General features: G+C 37.1%; 1 protein-coding gene across 3 annotated transcripts in view; it reads left to right on the plus strand.

Moving 5' to 3' along the window:
* Positions 1 to 25,355, plus strand: part of ATL2 (atlastin GTPase 2) — a 79,102-nt gene that overhangs the window by 24,084 nt on the left and 29,663 nt on the right. For all 3 annotated transcript variants that reach the window (XM_027865138.1, XM_027865137.1, XM_027865139.1), the window contains exon 2: positions 22,843 to 23,087. In XM_027865138.1, coding sequence (XP_027720939.1) covers positions 22,843 to 23,087 — 245 coding nt within the window. The remainder of the gene's footprint in view (positions 1 to 22,842; positions 23,088 to 25,355) is intronic.

Raw genomic sequence — 25,355 nt, forward strand, 5'->3', positions numbered from 1 at the left:
TCGGGCCGACACCCTATCCACTGTGCCACAACCTGACAGTTGACTGAAGGATGGACTAGACTGAAGAGAGACATGAGGTTATATCAGTGGGCCAGCTCAGAGGTGATAGGCTCTGTACCAAGGTAGCAATTGTGAGTGGAAAGGAGGAGGCTATATACTTCAGATGTTGTGAAGGTAGAAATAACAAGACCTCGCAGCAGATTAAATATTTGAGGTGATTGTGAGTGAGTCAATCAGTGATGACAGAGTTTGTGAGCCTGTGTAATTGAGTGGATGATGATGCCCTCAACAATAATTGGGAAGTTTGATAGAAGGCAGGGTTTGGGAGAAGGATCATAAGTTCTGTTTTGGAAAAGTTGAGTTCTAGATGTGTCTGTTATACCAGTTTGAGATGTTCAGTAGGCAGTTGGTGATGTGTGATTGGAGGCCTGGAGAGAGCTTAGCGCCTGGATAAATAAATCTGAAAGTCATCTGGCAGGAAATGATCATTGAATCCATGGAAGCTGATGAGATCACCAAGCAAAATAACATAGAAGAGAAGTGAGCCTAGGACAGTCTCAGACAGCAGCCGTGGTTAGTAGACTTGATCTATCCAGCAAAAGAGATTGAGAAGGATTTGTCAGGTAGGAAAACCAAGACAGAGCAGTGTCATGGACACCTAGAGAGAAGAGAACGTCAAGGAAATGAGGGTGATTGTGTTAAAGGTGCAGAAAAATCAGGAAGGATTAGGATTGAGAAAAAGCCATTAGATTTGGTCTTAAATTAAAAGATTATTGGTAACTTTGGAGACAGCGATTTCAATTGATTGACAAGGTCAGAAAGCAGGTTGCAGAGGTTTAAAGAGAGGAAAGCAAATGGAGGCATTTGATTGTAGATTTCTCCTTAAGGAGTTTAGCCAGACAAGGGGGAAGATAGTAAGACCATAGCTAGCAGAGATGGTTGGATCTAGTAAGTGTTTTTTTTTTTTTTTTTTTTTTTTTAGGATGGGAAGACATGGGCATATTAGTGGGAAGCTGCATAGATTGTAGGGATAAGGAAAGATTGGAAATTAGTGAGAGAATGGAAGGTGGAGGGGGGAGAGGAGAAAAGGCCCTCCAAGGCTGATTACCTCCCTGTGAAGGGGCACTGACCCCAGGATAAAAAGATACAAAAGGGAACAGCTGGGGAGAAGCAGACTATCGGACAGCTTCCTGTCTTAACTAATTTTCCTAGTTAACTCGGTACTAGGTTCCTAGAGGTGGCCTGACACATGAGCTTCAGAGCCCAGAAGCCAGAAAGACTCAGGGTCAAGGTCCCACTTGTGATGTACTGGCTATAGGACCTTGGCAAGTCATCTAACATCTAGGACTATAAAGGGCAGATGCGTGCTGATCTGTATTGGAAGAGGGAGTTTCCTCACTCAGGAGTTCTCTATCTATGAATTACAGGTCTAGTCGGTCCTTATTCCTAACTAGATGCTTCAAGTTGGTTTTTGTTCACAGTTGGCAACTGGGGAGCGGTAGCAAAGTAGTATTAATTCCTGTGACAGAGAGCTTTTTGGAAGTGTTTGAAAGAGGACTTGAGTCCATAATATCTCCACCCTCCAAAAAATAAACAGTAACACTCAAAAGTAGCTCTGGGATACAAAGAAAGGCAAAAACACACCTCCTGCTCTCAAGATCTTACATTCTCATGGGAGCAGGGGAGGAGAAAACACATAAGCAGTTAGGTATATAGGAGACATATGCAGAATTAATGGTTAACTGTTAACTGAGAAAGACATCCTGGACCAGGTAGGATTTTAGCCAAGTCTTGAAGGAAGTCTGGGAACCCAAGATGTGGGTGAGGCAGGGGTGGAAACTTGCGGCCTCGAGGCCACATGTGGCCCTCTAGATCAAGTGCAGCCCTTTGATTGAATCCAAACTTCACAGAACAGATCCCCTTAATAAAAGGATCTGTTCTGTAAAACTTGGACTCAGTTAAAAGGTCGCACCCTAGGAAGGACTTAGAAGGTCACTTGGCTGCAGGTTCCCCACCCCTGAGTATTCCAGGAATAGGGGATAGCTAGTGGAAAGGCATGGAAATGGAGATTTGCTCAGTATCAGCTTCATTCAGCTTATACTGAAGCTCAGGCTAAGCTGGAGGGGAGTCTCGTGGAATCTGAATCTCAGAAGTACAGAGGCTGTGGGAAGGGGCCCTGCAAGCTGCAAGTTAAGTGTCAGAGGAGGGGCTGGAACCCAGGGCTCCTGAGTCTCAGGGTTTTCATCTCATTTGTTAAAGTTTGACATTCTGAGAAAGGGTTAAGGTTTACTCCTTTGTACAACACTAGGCCCTCTGGCCTTGTGATTTTTTTTTTTGCTTTAAAATTGTTTGCAGATATTTTTCTCATTTTTCTTTTGTTCCAATTTCATCCTTATCTGTTTTCACTTCAGTACAAGCATTTATTAGGTGCCTACTCAGAGTAGAACAAAACCCTCACAAATCAAGCCCTGAAGGAGCGAGCTTACGTTCTACTAGGTAGAACAACAAGTATACAGAGAGGTATATGCAGTGCATTTTGGGGGGTTTGGAATTGGGATCAGCCTCTTGGAAGAGGTGCTTGAGTTGAGCTTTGATGGGCAGTGGGAATTTGAAGAGGACAGGGAGAGCATTTCATGCAAAGTTACAGTGAGTGAGAGGCAGTAGGTAAGGGGATTGTGTTTAGAGAATTAGTAAGTTGAGCCATTTTGCCTGGAATCTAGAACATACAGAAGGGAGTAATGTGAAATCAGTCTGCATGTCTCTATTTTTGAAGGGCTTTGAATGCCAAACGAGAGTGTGTATTATATGCTAGGTACAATAGGGAGCCACTGCAGCTTTTTGAGCTGAGAGATGACAGACCTGTCTGTACTTTAGGAATATCAGTTTAGCAGCTATGTGGAGGGTGGTTTGAAGATGGGAGAGTCTGGAAGCAAGGACATAACTTAAGAGGCTATCAAAGTAAATCATGGTGACACGTGGTAGGGACCTGAATTAGGATGGTGGCTGATGCTAGAGATGTAGAAATAGAATTGATGCAATTTGGCAGTTAATCTTATGGAGACAGGAAGAGAGTAAAGAATTGGGAATGATTTCAAGGTTGCAAGCCCGAGTATCTGGAACAATGATGGGATGATTTTGCTTAAATTGGGTTGCTTGTGTCAACCAAAATGATCTCTAACCCATGGATGGCTGGAGTTCAGCAGAGCAGACTACAGACAGGAGAGTCAGAAGTTTAATTTCAAAGTGAGGGAAACAGCTTGCAAGCAAGGAGGAAATCTAGGCACATGTGCCAGGGTCGTTCCCCTAGTTGAGGGACCTGAGGCAGATCTCAGTACTTATACCAATGGTTGCACAGTAAGCTGTAGCTCTGAATGAGGGGTAACAGCAACAATGTTACAAGTTTGATTCATAGCAGGGCTTTGTGACCAGAACTTGTCTGAGCTCAGAGAATACCTAGTGGTGGTCAAAGCAATACAGTAATTTGTGATTTTTGCCAGAGGGTGAGATCATCCAGAAGGTGAGTGCAAAGGATTGTTGTTATGCCAAACTCAGGGTGCAACTTGCTTGCTGGGCCTTAGCTCTGGAAAACAGGTTGTCTCCTAATATCTTGACACTTGCCAGGCTTTCTTTAAATTTATTTTTCCCTCTTCTACTCACTGTTTTATGAGGCTATATAGAGTTCATAATCTTCCATCCTTATATATGAGATTTTACAATTTATTTTATATTCTATGCAGGTATTGCCCTTGGCTGCTGTATCTTAGCAATTGGCAAAGGGACCAAATGTTTGCTGACGATACTGATTTGTAGCTTTTTTGGTCTCTGTTATGGCCACTGATGTACATAGGCTAAATTTCTCTAGGAGCAATTATAGTTGTTTTTCTCATTCCTTCTCATCCTGTCTTTTTCTCATCCATTTACCATTTTTCATCGTTAATGATTTAAGTCAGATTAGGGCACTTGCTTGACAGATCATTTTCATTTTTTTTCTTTTTTTTTGCTCAATTTTGGCATTGATTCTATGTCAAGCGATGTTTGACCCTACTCATTTGATTCATAAATGACTTCTACATTAGCAATCAAACATTTGTTGTCAACATAGATTGTTTCTTTTTTCTTTCTTTTCCTTTATTGCTTATTTTTGGTAACGGTATCTAGTGCTCACTATATCCAGTGTTTCCCAGATTTTTTCTTGAAATATTTATGAATTGTGAAAAACGTCTATGAAATCTACAGACTGTCCGCATCTTATTTTGTACTCCTGAACGGCATTTTCCAGCAGTTTCTGCTGTCTTCTTCTATGCTCACTTTTGCATGGAAATCAAGTATCAGATTAAGTACCTACTATATGTCAGTCACTGTAGTAAGTACTGATATCAGAAAGAAAGGCAAAAAACCAGTCTGTGTTCTTAAGGCATGCACAGTGTAACAGGGGTGGGGGGGGGGGGGGGGGGGGGGAGAGAGATAACATGCAGGCAGCTACATTTTAAATAAGGAATATACAGGATACATTGGAACTAATCAACAAAGGTATTAGCATTAATGGGGATATGGAAAAGCTTCTTGGAGATGGTTGGATTTGAGCTGGAATCTGAAGGAAGCCAAGGAAATCAAGAGATAGAGATGAGGAAGGAGAAAATTCCAGGCATGGGAGATCTCCACTGAAAATACTCAATCAGGAGATGGAGTAGCATGTTCCAGGAAGGGTCAGAAGACCTGCATCACTGAGTGGTAGAGTATGTGGAAGGGAGTGAGGTGCAAGAAGACTGGAAGGGTAGGAAGGGGCCAGGTTGTGAAGGATTTTATTTTATTTTATTTTATTTTTTGGCATGAATACATAAAGTTTATATTTTTATAAATGTCTCGAATGTATTCTTCCATATGTTTGTCAGAAACTAAAAATTATGCAGGATTGGCACATGACCATATCATACATATATGTATGTATGCATATATGTATGTATATGTACACACATACACATGTGTATATGCACATACACACGTGTATATACACACAATAGGTATTGCACTAATAAGACCCATAGAAATAATATTAGAGCCATCAAGGAATACACCTGAAGGAAAGGTATCAAACACATTTCAGAAATGACGAGCTATTGAAGATCTGCGGAAAGGCAATGGAAAATTACATCAGTGTCTTCACATTGCAGAAAACTTGAACACCATATTGTCCATTTACAGGCAACAAAAACCTCAAAGAAACAAAAGTGTATCAGAAATTGTTATTTCCTTTAATCAGCAAATTAAAGCCAAAGTTGAAAGGCTACAATGATATGATTCAAAGCAAAACCAAAAACAGAATAACTCGCTCAACTTCAATAAAAATTATTCTACAGAGGAATGAGAAGTAAATAATAATTCAGAGCTAAAAGAGGACCCCTGAGTTCTGGTTGTTTATATGGCTAAAAAACCAATTTAAAGAAAAAGGAAATTTTATTAAATGAATAACAGCTTAAATATTTTTCATATAATATAGGATAAAGATGGTCATGTCAAGAAAAGTGACTGCAAATCTAGTTTCTTTGTAAAACTGGAAAGTGACAGGGTTAGCTATATGTAATTTTTGGTTCAAATGTGGTGTTTAATAGCAAGTAACTTTACTCCCTATCTCTAATTAATTTTTATTCATTAAGAAATCTAGTATTGTTTTGAATATATATTTTTTATTTTGTTAAGTATTTCTCAAATGTAAAACAATTTAACATTGACTTAGGAAGGATTTTAGAAGCTAAACAGAGGTTTGTGTTTGATTCTGAAGGTAATTAGAAGCCTCTGGAGTTAATTGAATTGATGGGTAGGGAGGATCTTGCACTTTAGGAGGATCAATTTGACAGCTGAGAGGAGGATAGATTTCAGAGGCTTGGGCCATAAAAGAGCAACTAGAAGGCTTCTTCAGTAGTCCAGGAGTGAGGTGATTGAGGGTCCACACCAATGTGGTGGCAGTGTCAGGAGAGAAGGGGGCATATATAAGAGATATTAGCAAGGCCGAAATGACAGAACTTGGCAGCTGATTAGATATTACAATGAGAGAGAGGAGTTGATGATGACATGTGGGTTGTAAGCCTGGGTGACTGGGAGGATGGTCATATCTTTGACTGAAATAATAGGAAAGTTGGGAAAGAAGAGGGGAGAGTTTGGGGAAGGAGTTCAGTTTTAGACATGTTGAATTTAAAATGTATCTGTTTGTTGATTTAATTTTGGAGAGATTCTTATTAAGATTGTAGTTTTTTTTTTTTTTACTCCCACCTTTTCTACAGCTGATGTTGCATAAGTTGAAATTTCCTTAAGGTATTTTAAAAAAAAATGCTTATCTTAAGCCTTCTGGTATAAGGTGATCTTCATGTGAAATGTTTGTCATTGACTTTTGATGATGCAGGATTATAGAATGACAGTAGATTTATGGCTGGAAAGGATCTTAGAGGTCATCTAGTCCAGTACTCTTATTTTACAGATGAAGAAACAGGCCCAGAAAAATGGTAACTTTCCCAAGGTCACACAGGTAACTAATGACTGGACCTGGATTTGAAAAAAGGTCTTTTGATTCCAAGCAACCTTTCCATTGTATCTCTCTGCTTTCTGATTAAACCAACTTAGCCAGCTCCTTTAAATATCTTTTTTGAGGAGAAGCATGTGAATCATTCTCTTATTGATTTGCAACTTTTTGTCTTCTGGTTTAAGTTAAAGCAAAGATATCAACATGGATTTTGATCTTGTTGAATTTCTTCAATTTCTTCTAGTATTTGTTAGTTCCCTACAAAGATCTTGGGTTCAAAATATCAGTAGTCAGTGTTTTGAGAATGTCTAAAAACTTGTGATTTTTATCCTCCTTTGTCCTTCTTTTCTGCTATTGAAGGCCTTCATGTGGAACGTTAGACTTATTTTGATGAACTGTTTTCATTACTTCTTGCTCCCTGGTTAGCCCACCTCTTAGAGTTCCCTGTATAATTGTTTGTTGGTATCATATTCTAGCCTTTCCACCTGTACTATACCTGCCTATATTGCTCTTTGGGTCATCTCCTTTCATTTCTTAGGATTCTCTTATCCCATAGTTGGTGGTTTTTAGACCTTTTTTCCCCAGGTGAGAAAAATATAATCATTACTTTTAAAGCCTCATTTGTACTTAATGACAAGCCACAGATTTTATTGGTTATAGTTAATGTTTAGGTTTTTTTATTCCTTAAAATTTATAAACATAATTTTTGTTCCTCATTGCTTTGTAAGTGAGAACAGCCTAATTCAGTTCTGTGACATCAAGGCAGGTTACTATGGTAACAAAATTGACTTCAAGTGGGAAGAAGCAGAATAGTATAGTAGGGGTCTTCCCTCTCCCCCTAAAAAGACTTTTGGGATACTTAGGAAGGTTGAAGAGTATTCAAGTTACATAGTGTTTAAATAAGATGTTTTCAAAATCCTTAATGACACTTGGCATGCTTCTGTGTATGGGGCAAGATAGTAATGAACATTTTACAATTCATTTATTACTTCTCCTGCCCCATGCTAAGTTCTGTTTGGGACAGAAAGCCTTAAAAATTCATATGGCATACTAAAACCAGATATTGTCTGCTCACTAATCTCTCCATTTTTTTTTTCCAAGCATATTGATGTGTTGCCACCAAGGCCAAAAATCGATAGGATTTACTGATTGATTGTATATTACATACAGAGTGCTTTGAGCTGAGTCTTAGAAAAAAGCAACCTACCTTCAAAGTTTAACTTCCTGCAGGTAGCTAAAATCCTTTCCCCACTTTCTTTCTTTCCTTTTTGTTTTGTCTCAGCATTTAACGAGAGATATCTAGAAAACCCCAGGTCTAGCACTTTGCCACTGGGAAAAGTAGAAAAATGGTCCAGAACATTTTGAAATGCCATTGTCTATGAGGAGGTAGGTAGGTGGCTTAGTAGATAGAGCACTGGGCTTGGAGTCAGGAAGACCTGAATCCAAATGTGGCCTCACACACTTATTAGTTGTGTGACCTTAGGCAAATCGCTGAAAGTCTTTTTGCCTTAATCCACTGGGTAAGGAAATGGCAAACCACTCCACTATCCTTGCTAAGACAACCACATGGACTATATTAGGATGCTGTGGTCCATGAGATTATGAAGAGTTGGACATGACCAAACAACAACAATATTTTCTATAAACTCTGCTTCTGGGATCACATTCTAGAGTAAATTAAAAATAAGAAATCTGAGTCAGGAATTATCAGATGTTGAGATTTTTTAAGCTGTTGCATATATATTTGCATATTCAATGTTAAAATTCTTTTAAATTATTATTCCGGAGTACCTTAAGGTTTTTATTTGTTTGTTGTTTTTGCCATTTCTGTAGTTTTAAATTCTGTCACTTGTGGAAATTGCTAAAAACTTGTTTAGTTATGCCATTCCCTTTAGCAGTTGTATGGCACTGGGCAAGTCCCTGAAGTTTGGTATAGAATCTTAGAATCATAGAATTTGGATTTAGAAGGGGACTCAGTGGCTATCCAGGTCAAACCATACATAGCTATTATTGTTCAGTCATTTTCAGTCATGTTTGACTCTTCCTCACCTCCTTTAGGGTTTTCTTGGCAAAGATACTGGAGTAGTTTGCCATTTCCTTTTCCAGCTCAGGAAAATGAGATAAACAGGGTTAAATGACTTGCTGAGGACCACACAGCTAATAAGTGACTGAGGCCAAATTTGAACTGTTTGCTGAGTCACGTAGCGGCCCTAGTAATATATTTGACAGACCTTTATTCAACCTTTATTTGAAGACCTCTAAGGAGGAGGAACCCCCTACTTCTTAAGACAAGCAGTTTTCGTCCAACTTAATTGTTGCAAGTTTTTTCTTGAATTAAGCTTAAAATTTGCCTCTTTGCAACGTTTTTATACCACTCCTGGTTCTTTCCTTTGGGGCCAAGTGAGCAAGTCTTACTCATCCCCATGACAGCCCTTTAAATACGAACACAGCTAACCTGTCCCCTCTGAGTCTTCTTTTCTCAAGACTATCCCCAGTTCCTTCAGTTGGTCCTCCAGTGTTATAAGCTGATGATGAAGGCCCTTCACTATTCTGGTGGTTCTGTTCTGGACACCCTCCAGCTTACACTGTACTTCTTGGTAGACCAGAACTGAAAGCAACTTTGTACGTGAGATCTAACAAGAGCAAAGTATTGTGGCTTATCACCTCCCTCCTGGAAGTTGTGCCTTTCTTAATATAGTCCAAGACAGCATTAGCTCCTTGGCTGCCACATCACACTGTGGACTATTTTGCACTTGCAGTTCACTAAAACCCCCAGATCTGTTTCAAAACTGCTTCCTTATCTGTGCTTCCTCCATCTTATAATTTTGAAGCTAATTTTTTGTACCTAAGTGTAAGACTTTCCATTTATCTCTGTTTCATCTTACTAGATTCAGCCCAGTGCTTTAGCTTGTCAGGATCCTTTTGGATCCTGCGTGCCATACACTGTGTTAGCTATTGTACTCAGCAGTGTGTCATCTGCAGATTTGATGAGCGTATCTTCTGTGCCTTTTGGATATCCAGGTCCTCGATAGCCAAATATAGGTTCCTCTACTGGAGACCCCCTGCCATACTGCCATTGAATCATTAACAACTACTTTTTTGAGTCTGACTGTCCAGCTGGTTTTGAGTTGATGTGGTCACATTATTATCTAGTCCCTGTTAGTCATTTCTGTTTTATCATTTTCAGTGTAACGGTTATTCTTCTTTACAGAGAAAACAGAAACAAAATAAAAATTGAAAATCTCTGCCTTCTTTATTTTGCCAGTTATCGTTGTTGCATTCACCCCCAGAGCAAAGGTCCTGTCCCTTTATGGGTCCTCCCTTTCTTCCCAGGATAACTAAAAAAAGGCCCTTTTGTTGTCTTTCGCTTTTCTCACTAGCCTCAGCTCATTCTGACCTTTAGCATTCCTGACACTTTTTTTAATAGGGCTGAGCCATGTTCTTATATTATATTCTGTTACTTGGCCTTGCTTCTGTTTTCTGCACATTTTTTTGAGAAAATCTAAGGAAATCTAGGAGTTCTCCCTGTTAATTTACATTGGTTTCTTCAAGTCATTTTTTCTTCCTTCTCACAATTGTTTCCTTTTGTGTCCTCTGAGTTTCATTCTTGAGCATCTCATATTCCTTCTGGGCTAACTAGTTCCTGAAGCATTTTAATCTGTAGGGCCATAATTAACTTTCCTCTGAACTCACTGAAATTTGCTTTCCTAAAATTTAAGGTGAATGTTAGACTATGCCTAATTTTCCTATTAGTGGATGGAGGCTTAAACTGCAAACAGCTGGGTAAATCACTTAATTTCTCTCAGTCTGTTTTCTCATCTGTCAGATCGGGATAATCATAGCTCCCATCTCACAGGGTTACTATAAGGATCAAATGAGGCAATAAATGTAATGTGCTTTGCAGGCCTTAAAGTATTAGGAGGAAGTTGTTCGTTTTTATTGTAAACTGTAGGGTAGAGTGATCAATTCACAGTGGCCAGATCTTCCTTATTAGTAAGAGTCAGATCCATTATATTGCTTTCTTATTGCATTTCCCTTCTTTTGAAGGATGAAATTATCATTAGGGTGAGTAATAGCAACAATAATGGTAATAGTATTAGTAATAACAATAATCATAGCTAACATTTCAACAGCGCTTACTGTTTGCCAGGTATTGTATTAAGTGCTTAACAATTATTATCTCATCTGATCCTCACAACAGCCCTGCAAGGTAGATGCTATTATTCTCATTTTACAGATGAGGAAACTGTAGCAAACAGAGGTTAAGTGACTTGCCCAGTGTCACACAATTAGTAAGGGTCTGAGGTTGGATTTGAACTTGGATCTTCCTGGCTCCAGGCTCACTGCTCTATCCGTTGGGTCCCTAGCTGCCTCTAAATAAGTGAAGAGATTATTATCCATTCTGTTTTTGGCAGAACAAGAGTTTCAGCAGATGTGGGACTAATAGAAGTTTTCATAGTACTATTTCATACCTTTGTGCCAGGCTTGTGATTTCTTTCCCAAGCTCGTGTCTTCTTTCTCTGTCCAGGGGTTCTGTAGTATACTGCAATGATAAGATAATTTCTATTTGTCCTTCTTTTGACTTTTACCCAAATATTCTATCATCCTTCCTCTCTTGTTCCTGGATTTCCTCTCATGAATGTATTCCTTAAGGTCCAATGCTATCCTGCTCTCCTTTTTACCTATTCTACTTCTTTTCAATAAACAAGATATACCCATCCAGAGCCATGGTCCAGTCATGGTTTTCATATCACCAAATCTCATCCCTATGAGATGAATTTTACCCTCCTTGCATTAGGATCTCTAGTTCCTTTTGTTAGTTATATAAACCTTGGGCTCTGTATCTAGAGATATTTGAGGTCATGTGTTTTACTAATGGCTCCTTTCTTGGGTTTTGTCTCCTGTGAATTTCTGAATATCTCAGCTGTTATTTTCTCTACTTTTGAGATTTTTTTTTCTGTAGTATCTAATTTTGGAGATTTACAAAGGCAATCTTCTACCTCCCCATCTTTTAAAATTTATACTTCTTTTGACTATATTTACAAATACATTGTTACCAACCTTTGTTGGTTGTAATATTTCTCTGTTCAGAAATGTGTTAACTCTGAATTATAACCCTTAAAATTAAAAAAAAAATTTAAATCTCATTCCCATACCACCTTGTTAGCAGATGTTCGTTTCTTAAATTAATTTTTCTCATCTTCATTTCTTACTTGGTCTTCTTGACTTTCTTGCCCAGCTCTTCATACAGTATTTTTTAGATTGGGAGGTTTGGTGTTTTGTCTTGTAAATATGCCTCAGAATGACTAAAGACTTCTATTATTACATCAGGTCTACAAATAGCTTAATGCCCCTTAGTGGATCATCTCCCACCTGATAACTTATGTGGCTCACTTATAGGAAGACGACCAACTTCTTCAGAGCATCCAGTTTTCTCCTCTTTAGGCTCTACGTAGATCAGGTACAGCCTATATTAAGTCTTCAAAGTCTTGTGTCAGCTGCTAAGGTAAATTTTATTTTTTGGTAATGGCATTTTTTTCTTTGCTTACTTACTCTGTATCATCTAGATAAACTAGATATTTTGTTAGCCATGTATAGGATTCATGTATATCACCTTTTCAGAGATAGGATTGTAGTATTATTAGAAAACTTGGCCCATGTTGGTCAAAGTATACACATATACATACTGTATATATAGTATTTAAAAATTGATCTTGGCCTTATCTTTTCTATATGCCACACACATTTCATATTTTTAGAATCTTTTCTGTAAATTTATATTCATTTCAAGCCTGCTACAGTTAATTTTAAAATGGCTAACTGACCATTTTTTAAGACCAAGCTCTCTTGACATAACTTTTCTTTTTTTTTAATTTTCTTTTATTTATCAATGCTTCCATATGCTTTTGAGTTTAAAATTTTTCTCCCCTTTCGTGCCTACCACCCTCCCCAAGACGGCGCACAATCTGATATAGGCTATACATTTACATTCATATTAAACATTTTCACATTGGTGATGTTGTAAGTAGAAATTAAAATCAATAGGAGGAACCATCAGAAAGAGTGAACAAAACTCAACGGAACAGGAAAAAAAAATAACAATTCAGCTTCCATAGTTCTTTCTTTGGGTTGACATAACTTTTCATATTGTGTCTAGGCATTTGTGCTTAACTCTGATTCTATGCCTCAGACTCAATTAATAGAAATTGAGAAGCATGATAATGCAGTAAAAGTTTTGCCCAGTTTGGAGACAAAAGGTCTTACTTTGATCTTGGCTTTTTCACTTTTTACTAGGGTGACAATTGCCAAATAAATCACTTGATCTCTCTGAGCCTCAATTTCCTCTGTAAAATGAAGGAGTTTTTGTGTGTGGACTAGATGACCTGTAAAGTCCCTTTCAGCATAAAATCTATGAACCTATGATCTATACTAATATAACACTTAATAAATAATAGAGACAGCTAGGTGGTATAGTGGATAAGAGCACTGGGCTTGGAATCAAGAACTGAGTTCAGTTGCCTCAGATACTTTTTGGGACCCTCGGCAAGTCCCTTTCTCTTTGTCTCAGTATCTTCACTTGTTAGAAAGGGGATAATATAATAGCACCTACCTAGCCAAGGTTGTTGTGAGTATGAAATGAGATGATATTTGTAAAGCACTTTGCGTGGTGTCTGGCACCTAGTAGATGCTATAAAAGTGCTTATTCCCTTCCTTTCCCTAAGCTACACACAAAAATAGGGATATCATAAGGTACTGTATCACTAATTGCTAAAGTCTAGCATAGATAGTAATAGAAAGTGAGATAAAGGAACAATTATTGTCAGCTAGAATAGTCTAGGAAGATTTCAAAGAGGAATAGAGAGAATCTACAGCTGACCTTTTACAGGTAGGATTTTGATAGAGAAGAACATGGATTTCCTTTCAGGGAAGGGGGGGAAAGTATGAAGTTAGAAGGAGGAGAAAGTCAATGTGTGGGCATATATATCTGTTTGGAGATAAGGAAATTTGAATTTACCAATTTGAATACAGTCGAAGGAAAGCAGTGTGAGAGAAGTTGAAAAGTGGGGTTTGGGAGGAGGAGGGTCATGAGATGTAGTCAATGGGAGCCACTGAATTTTTTACAAGGAAATGATGATTAATAGCATTGTGATTTGCTTAAGTTCAAACACTTGTAGGGGTGACTGGACTCTAGGGATCTGCTTGTTGGGCATTTGTAGAGGAGTCATTTATATCCAGCCTTTGCTTGAGGAGTTTAAGTAGGGAAAAAATTGACTTTCTAAGATAACCTATTTTACTTATGGGTACCCAGTGATTTTGGACATTTTTCCTTACATAGATCCTAAATTGTCATTTCTGCACACTATCTTATCAATATGTTTTCTAAAATGTGTTGTTCAGAACTGAACACAATACTCCGTTTGAGATGTGATTAGGGCAGAACGTAGCTGGACTATACCATCTGCCTTTCTGGATGCTCTGCCTCTTGAAATGTAGCCTAGGATTGCATTAGATTTTTTGGTTACCATATTATAAAATAAATTCATTGAGTTTGCATTTTATCTAAACTCTGAGATTTTTTCCATATGACCTGCCATTTAGCCACACTTCTCTTTTCTTGTACTTGTAAAATCCAAATGTAGTACTTTACATTTATTCCTATTCTGTTTCATCTTATTAGATTGCAGTTAAGTGTTTCAGTCTGTTACTCTTTTTAGCTTTTGAGTCATTGATCCAGTGTGTAGCTGCTGTCCCTCACCACTTTGTGTCAGCTACAGATTTGATGAGCACGTGAAGATAATGCCTTTAGCCAGATAATTAAAAGAAAAAAAAAGTTAAACAGCACAGAGCCAAACACCTGATCTTTGGAATGTACTATTAGATATCAACCTATAAATGACTACTCCTTTTGGCCTAGCCATTTGAGTAGTTCCAAATCCACCTGTATGGTTTCAGTCTTTCTCACAAAAGTAATGTGGGACTTTACCATATGCTTTGCAGAAATCTAGGTCAATTGTATCTATAAGCATTCCCCTGATCTTCCAGTCTAATAACCCTATCAAAACAGTAAAGGAGATTGGTTTGTCTTGGTCTGTTCTTGATAAGGCCACGTTGGTTTTGTCATTGCTCTTTCCTTTTCTAGAAATTTACTCATGTTCTAAGATTTTGCCTGCGGTCAGGGTTAAGCTCACTTGCTGGTGCTTTGATAGCTCCATTTTCTTCCTATTTTTGAAAGTCAGGACAGTATTTTTCCTTCTCCAGTCTGCTTCACCTCTCTCATTCTTCTTAGTCTTTCATAAATCACTGACAGGAGCCCACTAATCACATCCATCATCTTTTACTGTACTCTGAGGTGTAGTTCATCAGGGCCTGGTGAATTAAATTCATTAAACTCAATGAAGGCAGCTATGTGCTCTTCTTATCTCCTTACTTACCTTGAATTTCAACTCCCTATTAGTTATTTTTGTTCTGTCCTTTTCTGTCCAAAGGTAATTTTTTTTTCTTGGTAGAGAAAACAAGCTAAATAAGCATTGGGCACAGTGTACTATCTGTTGTGTATTATCCTTGTCTAACAACCCTGAGCAGCAGGCCTGCCCCTTGAGTCTACTCTTTTCTTTAATATGACTTTAGAAACATCTTTGTGGTATACTGAGCTTATCTCCCCCTCAGTTACTTACTGTGAACTTTGGCATCACTATGTAGAGAAATTGCTATGGTTTGGTATTTGTCCTTTGTTACTTGTCCTTGAATTCTCCCACTGCATCCAGGGTCATTTCCAGTTGTCCTTATCTATATCTGACTTCTGGTCCTAGATGGTTCTGGAGGAGAGAGTGAGGCTGGTGACTTTGCACAGCCCTCACTCACTTAAATCTAGTTCACTTGCAAATCATGGCATTATCTTCCTGATGTCTTGGTCCTCTTGGAGAATGAAAGACAAACAACAGTCCTCAGTATATGCCTTTTTATAAACCAAAGCTGGTTGGAGGATTCTCTGTGCCATCCACATCAGTGTCTTCAAGTAACTCCTGTCTTTCCTCCTCATTACACTTGTTTTTCTTTGTGTCTTTAGAATCTCTCTGCCCCATACCTGACTTTCCTGTAGAATTTTAACCCATGGGATCTTTCCTTTCCCTGGGCCTCTAGAGAAATATTTCTATCAAGGTTCCCTTCTACTTGTGGGAAAATAAAGAAGTGGGGTATATAAAGAACTACCTGATGACTTTTTCAGAAAAAAAATGTGAGCTGGAACCAACTTGTGCATTTCCTTCTTAATATCATTTTGTTTCTGCTTGCAGGAACCCTTCTTTTAATAAAGACTAACTCAGGTGCTACCTTTTACTGGGAATACTTTTTTTGAGTTTTTAAGTTATTCTGATCTTATTTATATACTTATTTCCAAATCATTCCTCTACTTCCTAATTATGGCATGGAAATGACTCTTAATTCTCCATGTCTTTGACAGTGGGTACAAGCTGTACTAGATTTTACCATGGTAGAAAGGTTTAGAGTATATTTCCATTGATAGACCACCTAGCTAGGTACAGAGAGGTTCATCTCCAGTAGGATGATCCCTAGTGAGGAAATCTTGGGCTGTGTCAAGCCATGAAACAGAAGAAAATAGAAAAATTGCCCCCAATCCTGAACAGAAATTAGGTGGGCTACAGTGATAACAGCAAGAACAGAAGGCAGAAGGTGCTAGAAATTATGGTTTGTAGTCTATAAACATTAATTTAATGGTTGGTACTTTAATATGAAATTCTAATCCAATAACCACATGGACATAGTACTTGAGGAACAGAATCAAATCAATCCTGTTTCTTGAAGTGAAATCAGAAGACATAAAGAGCTTGCAATTAAATGGAAAAGTGGCTCATGGATCCTCCTTGGAGAGGGAAATAGGAAGAGTTAAATTTTACCATGTCTTCAAAGATGATAATGAAACATTTCATGGAAGTACTTGGTTATCTTATTTTGTGCTACCCATAAGTAGAAGTAAAAAGACTTCCATGGAAAGCATTGCAGCCAATGTGCCAATCTGCTGCAAAGGTGATGCAGAAAAATGGGACGTTGTATAAAAGAACAGACTTTATTATTCCTATGGAAATTTAACCCAATTTAAAGCAGTCACTACAACAAGGAGACCAAAAGATCCTAGAAACTATTGCAGTCAGCAGATGCCTTTATCTTCTTGCCAGTAAGAGAGAAATGGTAGCCCAAGGGTAACAAACTTTGTAAAAAATTTGTGAAGACATATGGAAGAAGATAACTATAAGCAATATAAGCCCATCAAATAGAAATTTAAAATATTAGCTCATAATCTGAAATGAAACAACCAGTTTCTATCAATTCTTTGTCGTTGTTATTTAGTCATTTCCAGTCATGCCCTCCTCTTTTTGACCTCATTTGGGGTTTTCTTGACGAAGATACTGCCATTTCCTTCTCCAACTCATTTTACAGTTGAGGAAACTGAGGCAGACAGGGTCACACAGCTAGTAAGTTTCTGAGGCCAGATTTGAACTTGGGAAGATGAGTCTTCCTGACACTAGGCCCAGCACTCTATCCACTCTGGTATTCCTGTAGTGCTTTAAAGTTTGCAAAGCACTTCTCTCAGTAATCTTGGGAGTTAGGTAATGCAAGTTTTCTGTTCATTTTATAGGTGATAAAAATTAGGCTTGGGGCGAGGAAGTAACTTCTCAACAATCTCAACCTTAGGAAATAGCAGAGATTGGAGCTGCATCTCTTTGATTATCAAGTTTATAGCTCTTTGTGCTAGAGGATCACACACCATTTGGACTTTACAATCTCAGTACCTGATGTGCTGTATTTGAGAAGTAGAAACAGCATTCAGGAAAGTAAAGCTGATTACAAGTGGCTGAACATGACCAAATCGATAGAGAGAAAATCTGTACTGTATTTGACAAAATTTAAAGGCACTCAGGGATTGCTTTTCAAGACTTTTTCAGAGGGGAAGATACTAAAACATTGTAAAGATCCAGTAGGTCTTACTTTTAGTTTAAATTGTTAAAAAATCTTCTATAGATAGTGTGGAACTAAGTCAGGTGGTGACCATTCCTTTTCTTTCTCTCCCCTAAATACAGTTTTTCTCCTCTCCTCTCTCCTTCCCCCCTCCCCCTCTTACTCAGCTTCAGTCTAAACATGAAGCCACATTTTCCTCTTTGTAATTTCTACCCATTGTTCTTTATCCCTTCCTTTCTGGACCAAGCAGAATAAATCTAATCCTTGCTTTTAAGATTTTCGAAGACCACTATCATGTTTTCCAAACTAAACATCCCAGCTCCTTCAACGATTCTGTGACTTTTTGTAAGCCCTTCATCATTCTGGCTGCTCTCCTCTGGAGTAGTGGTATCAAAAGAAGGGACTGAGGATCTACAATGGGCAAGGGCCTTCGCTCTGAGGAAGGGCCAACAAATCAGAAGGTGGAGAGATTGCTTGTATTCTGCCCTCCCCGGGTAGCCATGGGTGGGACTTGTCTCCAACACAACAACCTATCCTTCAGTACTTGCCAAATCCTGGACTGGCAGCCAGGCATCATTTCCTTAGAGAGGACAGAGTTCTTAAGCTCTTTGTCTTGACAATATGGTTGTCGTATAAATTTTACTCCTGGATCAGTTTACTTCACTCAGCATCAGTTTAATTTTTTCTCAGGTTTCTATGACACTGTTCTTTTCACCATTTCTTATAGCAAAAAAGGAGTCGGTTCCCATAGTATTTCATAATTTGTTTAGCCCATTCCAGTTAATGAGCCCTTACTGAATTTCCAATTCTTGGCCACCACCAGATACCATGATAGGTATCTGCACACTTAAACTTGGAAACAATTTTCTAACCATTTAAAAAATATTCCAGATGGAGAGTTTCAGTGGATTTGAACCCATTTGCTAAAAATATAAAAATGCAGACTTCTGATTAGATTGCAAGAACAACTGATGGGATATCAGTGAAGGCAGAAATTTACTAGCTAAATTTCAAAGGAAAGTGTGGTTTACTAAGTTGTAGTCAGTGATGTACTGCTTCCATTTTGATCTACTTATCTTTGTGAGGAGACTTTTCCAGTTAAGACAGCCATTGAAATTAAGTATCTAAATAAAATGAATGTAGAACTAGACCTTCAGATCACTGTATCACACACTATTAAACCATGATTTTTTTGAAAAAAGAGACATATATAGTGGTATTGTTTTTTCTAAAAATATTTATATTTTGTGCTGTTAAAATGTAGCATAATTCTAAAATATTTCATCTTTTCATACCCCTTTAATATCTGTTTTTATGTATTTTATAATATTCATAATACATTAGAATATCTTCCTATTTTATAAAAAATATACCTTATTTAGAGAATGTGCTCAAATTTTTCATGTATACTTCCAAAAAGATTTGTATTATTGTATGTATGTTTCATATGTATGTTTGGCACCACATGCTTTAGAGGTTCCCCAGTATCAATACCTCCCTCTTCTGTGGGATTATCATTGATTGAGTAGCAATGAAGAGATTTAGGATGCTTAATTTAAAAAAAAAAAGTCTTATTTTCAGGATGGCTTCTATTACTTTCCCTTCTTAGGGATCCATCCTTTTAACAGACTAAAAAATAGTAGTTCTCGAAACCCAACCATAACATCTAGTAGCTGTGTCTCTCAAACAGTATATACAGTACTTGATTATTCCTTGTTTCTCACCTCTGTGAAGATTCTTTTTCTTTTCTGGGTCTGAGGTTGTTCTTTTTGAGAAACGGGTACAAAGCCTGGTGTACAAATCTTGATTTCTGCATGTAAAATATATTATGGGAATAATATTTTACATATTCATATATTTACACATATGTAAAATTACTTTTAGTCTACTTTCTCATGGTTTATTTGAGTCATTTATTTTACCATTTTTGCCTTGGCAATTTTTATGGAGCAAGTTCCTTTTTAACCTGTGTGGGGGGGGGGGGGGGGGGAGGGGGTAATTCTGTCTCCCAGGTGTTTCTAGCTTACTGATTTAGAAACTCAGATAAAGCAAAAGGGCTAATTCTGTAAAGATTTGTTATAAAAAACAGCATGCAAGTTAACCTAAGTCAGGTTAAAAAATAGAACTCCAGGTTTCGCAAATATTGAGTATTTGGTTTCGCTGAATCAGTGTCAGGACATGGATTAGGTAACAGTTCTCTGACGGCTATTTGTATATTTATTTATTCACACATTCCTTTATCTATCCATTTACTTATTTTTGTGCTTGAGCAGGTTACCATTTTTGCCTGTTCTTTAAAAGTAAGTAAATAAAAATTAGAAATTAGAAATGTCCATGAAAAAAATAAAATGTTTATAAAATTAAATTTGAAGCAGATGGTACTAGAAACCATAGGTACTAAATCTGAAAGAGTTCCTGGCAGGAATGCTAGTGGTGTCCCAGTTTTACAAAGAAGATACCTGGATTGAGGTGTGATTGACTGTAGATCAAGTAGTATGGTTGATCTGCATTGTGCATGTAGGTTCTTTCCTTCAGTAAGTCTTTAAAATAAGTTAAAGAAATAGCCTTAGTCATTACCATCCTTTTACTCTCAATTCTGTTTTATCTATTTTTTTAAGTGAATCCTTATAATATTTTGCACGCTGTAAAATATTCTTTTAACAAACTAAAACAATATCTTAACCTCTTTCAGGATATTCTTATTTTTTCCAAGTTCGTTTTGCTGTAATCTAAAAATTAATTTTTTTAAGGGTTCAGTAAAGAGAAAAACATCTGGCCACTGTATGCACATAGTGTTCCTTATGCTTCTTGTTTTGAGTCTCTTTTTGGAGGAAGCTATTTTTTGCTTGGCTCAGGTTTAAGTTCAGTTCATATCGCTAAATATTAACTTCTGTTTTAAAAAAAAATCTGTGATTTTTAAATTTTAGTTTAGAAATTCATTCAGGTCTATTGCAATACTTTCTGAGGTTGGCTCCTTTCTTTAGTTGAATGTGCTGTTGTGCTATTACTAACCTTAAGTTTCCTTGGTCATTGTTGATGGTTAGAACTGGCTTGGCAGATTTATGCACCTTGGATTTATAAAAGATACAATAGAAAAATAAAACACCAGACCTCTTTTGTTTAATCACATACCTCTCTAGCTATAAGTTTTCATGGTACCTTTATACCTTAACTGTGTAACTCTCTGAATAGCTCTGTCTCCTGTTCCTTTTGTGCTGGTATTTGATTTGTGGAAAGCCTCAGGGTCATGAAAACTTAACATTATTTTTGTAAGAATATTATATACTGAATATATTGCATTTTATGAATATAGTCTGATGCTTTTAAAATATCAACAGTAATTAAATTATTTATTATCTCATCTTACTCATGATGAAATAGAATTGGATCTCACTTTCCTCTTTTGTAAAATTTTGAGGTCATTATGGGTTACTGTTATTGTAGTGTTGAAATCTTTCCTTTTGTTTTCTTTTACGTGACCAAGATCATCATGGAAATTGTTTCGCTGGTCCTATTACCTTTCCTCCTCTTCAGCTTCACCAAGCCACCCCTGGCTTCTCTAAATCTCTCTCCCTCTCACGGTTTCACACAGTGCAGTGTTACTCTCTTATGTTTACCTCGCATGTCTTGAATGCATGTCTTCCTTATTTTATCAGTCTTCTTCCTTTAATATGAAACCCAAAGGCCATTGATAAAAGCTGTTTCCTGTTTTCTCAGCCATTATTAGCACTTTCCATCTCATACTACTTGCATCCCTTTGTGCTGAAGTCTAAACACATGCTGTATTTGTTTCCCAATAGAATATAAGCTTATTGTGAGCAGGGATTCTTCATTTTACTTGTTTCCTCGCACAGAGTAGGCACTTTGTGAGTACTTATTATTCCATAATTTGTCCAGAACTTAGCACGATGCCTGGCACATAATAAGCACTTAACAAATGTTTATTGGTTGATTGTTTAACTCTACTTTGTGCACTCACTTTGTGTATGGTTCTTTTCTTATAACAAAAAGTGTTGCTATAAATATAATTGTACATATGGGTAATGTGTAGTAATGGTTTAGGATGATAGAATGTGTTACATTAGGTTTTGAAACACTTTGTTATAAGTATAGTTCAGTGTTTCCCTATGTAGAGATCTAGTTATTAAATATTAATCAAGTATTTAAATGCATTTTTATGAAACCTCTACATTATTCTCTTAATTCAAGTACTTACTCATATTTTCAATAAATGAAATTACTTATTTTTTCTGTCTTCTGAATGTGGTAGGCAACCATGATAGATCACTTAATTGATCTCAGGTAATAGTATACTCATAAGCTCTGTCATGGCCTTGAAACCTCCTCCCACCCCCCAGGTTTAATCTGTTAGTTGACTTGTGGTTTTACCCCCACAGCATTTCTCACATCTTTACACTTCTCTTTATGGGCACAGTTGCCACTCTTTACCATTTAAATAGTCTCCTAGTTGGTCTCCCTGCCTGAAGTGAGTCTTTCTCTCTCTAGCCCATATTCCACACAGCTGCCAGAGCAGTGTTTCTGAAGCAGTCTGATCATGTAACTCTTGCTTAGGAAGCTTTAAGGATTCTTTCTTGTTCCTACAATAAAAATACACGTTCCTCTAGCTTAGGAGTTCTTCACCTTTGTTATGAACCCACTTTGGCTGTTTTATGAAGACTATGGAACGTTTGGCAGAATATTTTTAAATTATTGAAGGAAATGCTAAATTTCATTTGGAGGTTAATGAAAATAAAGAAGTACATTTTTTTTCCCATCCAAGTTCACAGGTGCCCTGAAATCTATCTGCGGATTCCTCTCTTGACAGTAAGAACCTAATGTCTTCTGGCTTTAATTTGTCTTTTGGACAAATTTCAGATTATTATACATTACTCTCCCTCATGCATTCTGTATTTTAGTCAAATAGTAAATTTCAGCCAGATTGCTCTATTTGATTTTCTTTGTTAATGACATTTTATCTTTTGATCTCTGCCTGTCTGCAGGGGAATTGCCATGCTAGGAATCATCCCACCTTAGCTTTGAATCTCCAGTTTTCCTTTGGTGTTCACAGTGTCATTTCTTTCCTGCTTCTCTTTTGACCATTCTGCTTTGCATTAACTTTGTACATGTTTGCTCAAACACATTTGCTCTTTGAGGGCGGGGATTGCTCCATTTTTGTTCCTCTAACTGCAGCTCCTACCGTGATGACTTCCATAGAACAGTGCAAGATGCTGTGTTACTTAATTGTTTCAAGGAGTTATAGCCTGCGTTGTGTCAGTACTTCAGTAGTGAGACTTCAGGTGATTTATTAGTTAACATAGGAGTGTAAAAAGTATCATCTTTTCTCTTTCTCTTAGGTGAAGATTATGAAGACGATGAGCTGGTAAACTCAGATGAGGCTATGAAGAAGCCTTGTCCAGTACAGATTGTTCTTGCTCATGAAGATGATCACAACTTTGAGCTTGATGAAGAGGCATTGGAGCAGATTTTGTTACAAGACCATATTCGTGACCTTAATATCGTAGTGGTGTCTGTGGCAGGAGCTTTTCGAAAAGGGAAATCATTCTTACTGGACTTCATGCTGAGATACATGTATAACAAGGTGAATAGTGTCTCCTTGCTTTTTAGAAAAAAATTTTCCTCTAACTTTGTAAATTGGTATATAGAAATAATGATTTTTGCAAGCTTTTAGGTTATAACTGGTTTGTGTTCTGCTTATTTCTCCCTTTCTTCTCTCTTTCCTTAATTTTATCAATTATTTTCTTCTTAAGGCCCCAATATCTGTATGCCCTGAAAAAACAGAGCATTATTGTTCATTGGAACTGGGAAACTTTCAAATTAGGAGTCAGAGGCCTAGGCTTCTTGTTTGTAAAATCAGAATTGAACTAGGTCAGTGTTTCTGAATGTACAGTCCATAGAAAATTTTTTATTGGACTAGAAAGTTTATTAAAAAATTTTTACTTCTAAAAAATTTTAAATTTAAATGACTCTCTTCCCTATAAGTCACGTTCCTTCTAGACCACTATAGTTTCACAGTAGGCAGTCCATGGTAGAAGAGTAACATATAAATATTTTATTGGTCTGGTCTATAGTATAGTTTTGGGTTGGGACTGAATCTCTAAGATTTATTTCTCACCTCTAAAATTTTATGATTCTAAATTTTGAGCTTAATCATTATTTTATATTAAAGGTGAACTGGTAAGCAGTTGCAGTAATAGATTATAATTAGTGTTACTTTTATATATCTAAACTAAATATTTTTGTGGTTAATGCTGGAGGCTGAGGGAACTAAGTAAATCTGAAATTTACTACAAATAGTGCTGCTATGAATAATTTTGTACATTGGTCTTTTCTTGCTCTGTCATTAACTTTCTTGGGGTAGAAATTATATTCTGTGGTGGAATCACTAGGTCAGAGGATCTGAACAATTTCATACTTCTTGCCTGACTCCAAATCGTTTTCCGGAAGAGTTGGACCAAATCTACCAGCAGTGATTTAGCTGGCCTTAAGATTATTGTGCCATGTATTGCCATGCATTTACACAGATTAATAGGCTCCCCTTCCCCCAACTCCTCTACTTCCTCTTCCCATCCTTCTGAATGATTGAGGATGTTTGATGTAGAATCTGTCACTCATATACAGAAAATATAGTCATCAAAACTGATCCTGTTTTGAAGAGTACTAGAAGTCAGGATGTATTATCTAATGTAACTGTAATAGTAATTTGAGGTAATTGTATTGCACTGAAAAGATACTGACTTTAAAAAAAAATCAGCTCTACTGAATAGGCAGCTAGGTGGCTCAGTGGATAGAGCACTGGGCCAGGCATCAGGAAGACTTGAGTTAAGGTATGACCTAAGACAATTTACCAGCTCTGTGACCCTGGGCAAGTCACTTAACTTTTGTCTCAGTTTCTTCATCTGTGCAAAAGGATGATAACACCTGCCTTGCAGGGTTATTGTGAGGATCAAATGAGATCATATTTGTCATGCATTTAGCCCAGGGCCTGGCATATGGTAGGCAGTCTTAAAAAATATTTGCCTTAAGTAAGCTTAACACACATTTACTTCCCTTTTCCCCTGAATAAAATCATAGGGTGGATCTGTGCTTTTCATTGGAAAATAGTCTTTATCGCTGCTTTTTCCCTAATGAAAAAGTCAGGAGATTTTTTTGGACCTTTTCAAGAGGCAGCTCTTAAAGTAGCTTGGAGAATACTAAGATTAGAAAGAGTTTTCCTGATTCCTGCATACTGCTTTTTTGCTCTTTTATCTGATCTCTTCATTATCATATTTGATAATTAATATTCAGGGTTCTTAATGCAAATCCATAGCTTTGTTTGCTAATCAGAAATGGAATTAAAGAGGTTATATTGAACTAGTTTTATGGTATATCACTTTATATATATGTTTTAGATAAATAAAAGTTAATAAGTAATTGTAGATGTTCATGGTAGAATTTGTTGGTCAAGAAAATGTGATGCTAATTAGGAAGGCAGTTTATGGAATCTGAAAGAAATAAAATCATTTTTACTTTTTAACTCCTGCACTCAGTTGAATTAGATTCTTTGACATTTAAGCATACAGATTACATAAGGGTGTTAAAAAGATAAAATGCAAAGACCCTTAGAAACTCTTAGGTAAAGGTAAGCATTTCAGTAAAAATAGTATTATCTAACATTTATGTAAATGCTCTAAGTTTTGCAAAGCACTTTAGAAATATCTCATTTTATTCTAACAACTGCCCTGTGAGTTAGGGTTGTTAATACTCCAGTTTTGCAGGTGAGGAAACTGAGTATCACACAGCTAGTAAGTTTCTGAGGCTGGATTTGAGTTCGGGTCTTCCTGATCTTAGCCATTGTAAGCCTGAGGAT

Source organism: Vombatus ursinus, unplaced genomic scaffold, assembly GCF_900497805.2.
Source record: "Vombatus ursinus unplaced genomic scaffold, bare-nosed wombat genome assembly UNPS02014778.1, whole genome shotgun sequence".
NCBI classification, from domain to species: Eukaryota; Metazoa; Chordata; class Mammalia; order Diprotodontia; family Vombatidae; genus Vombatus; species Vombatus ursinus.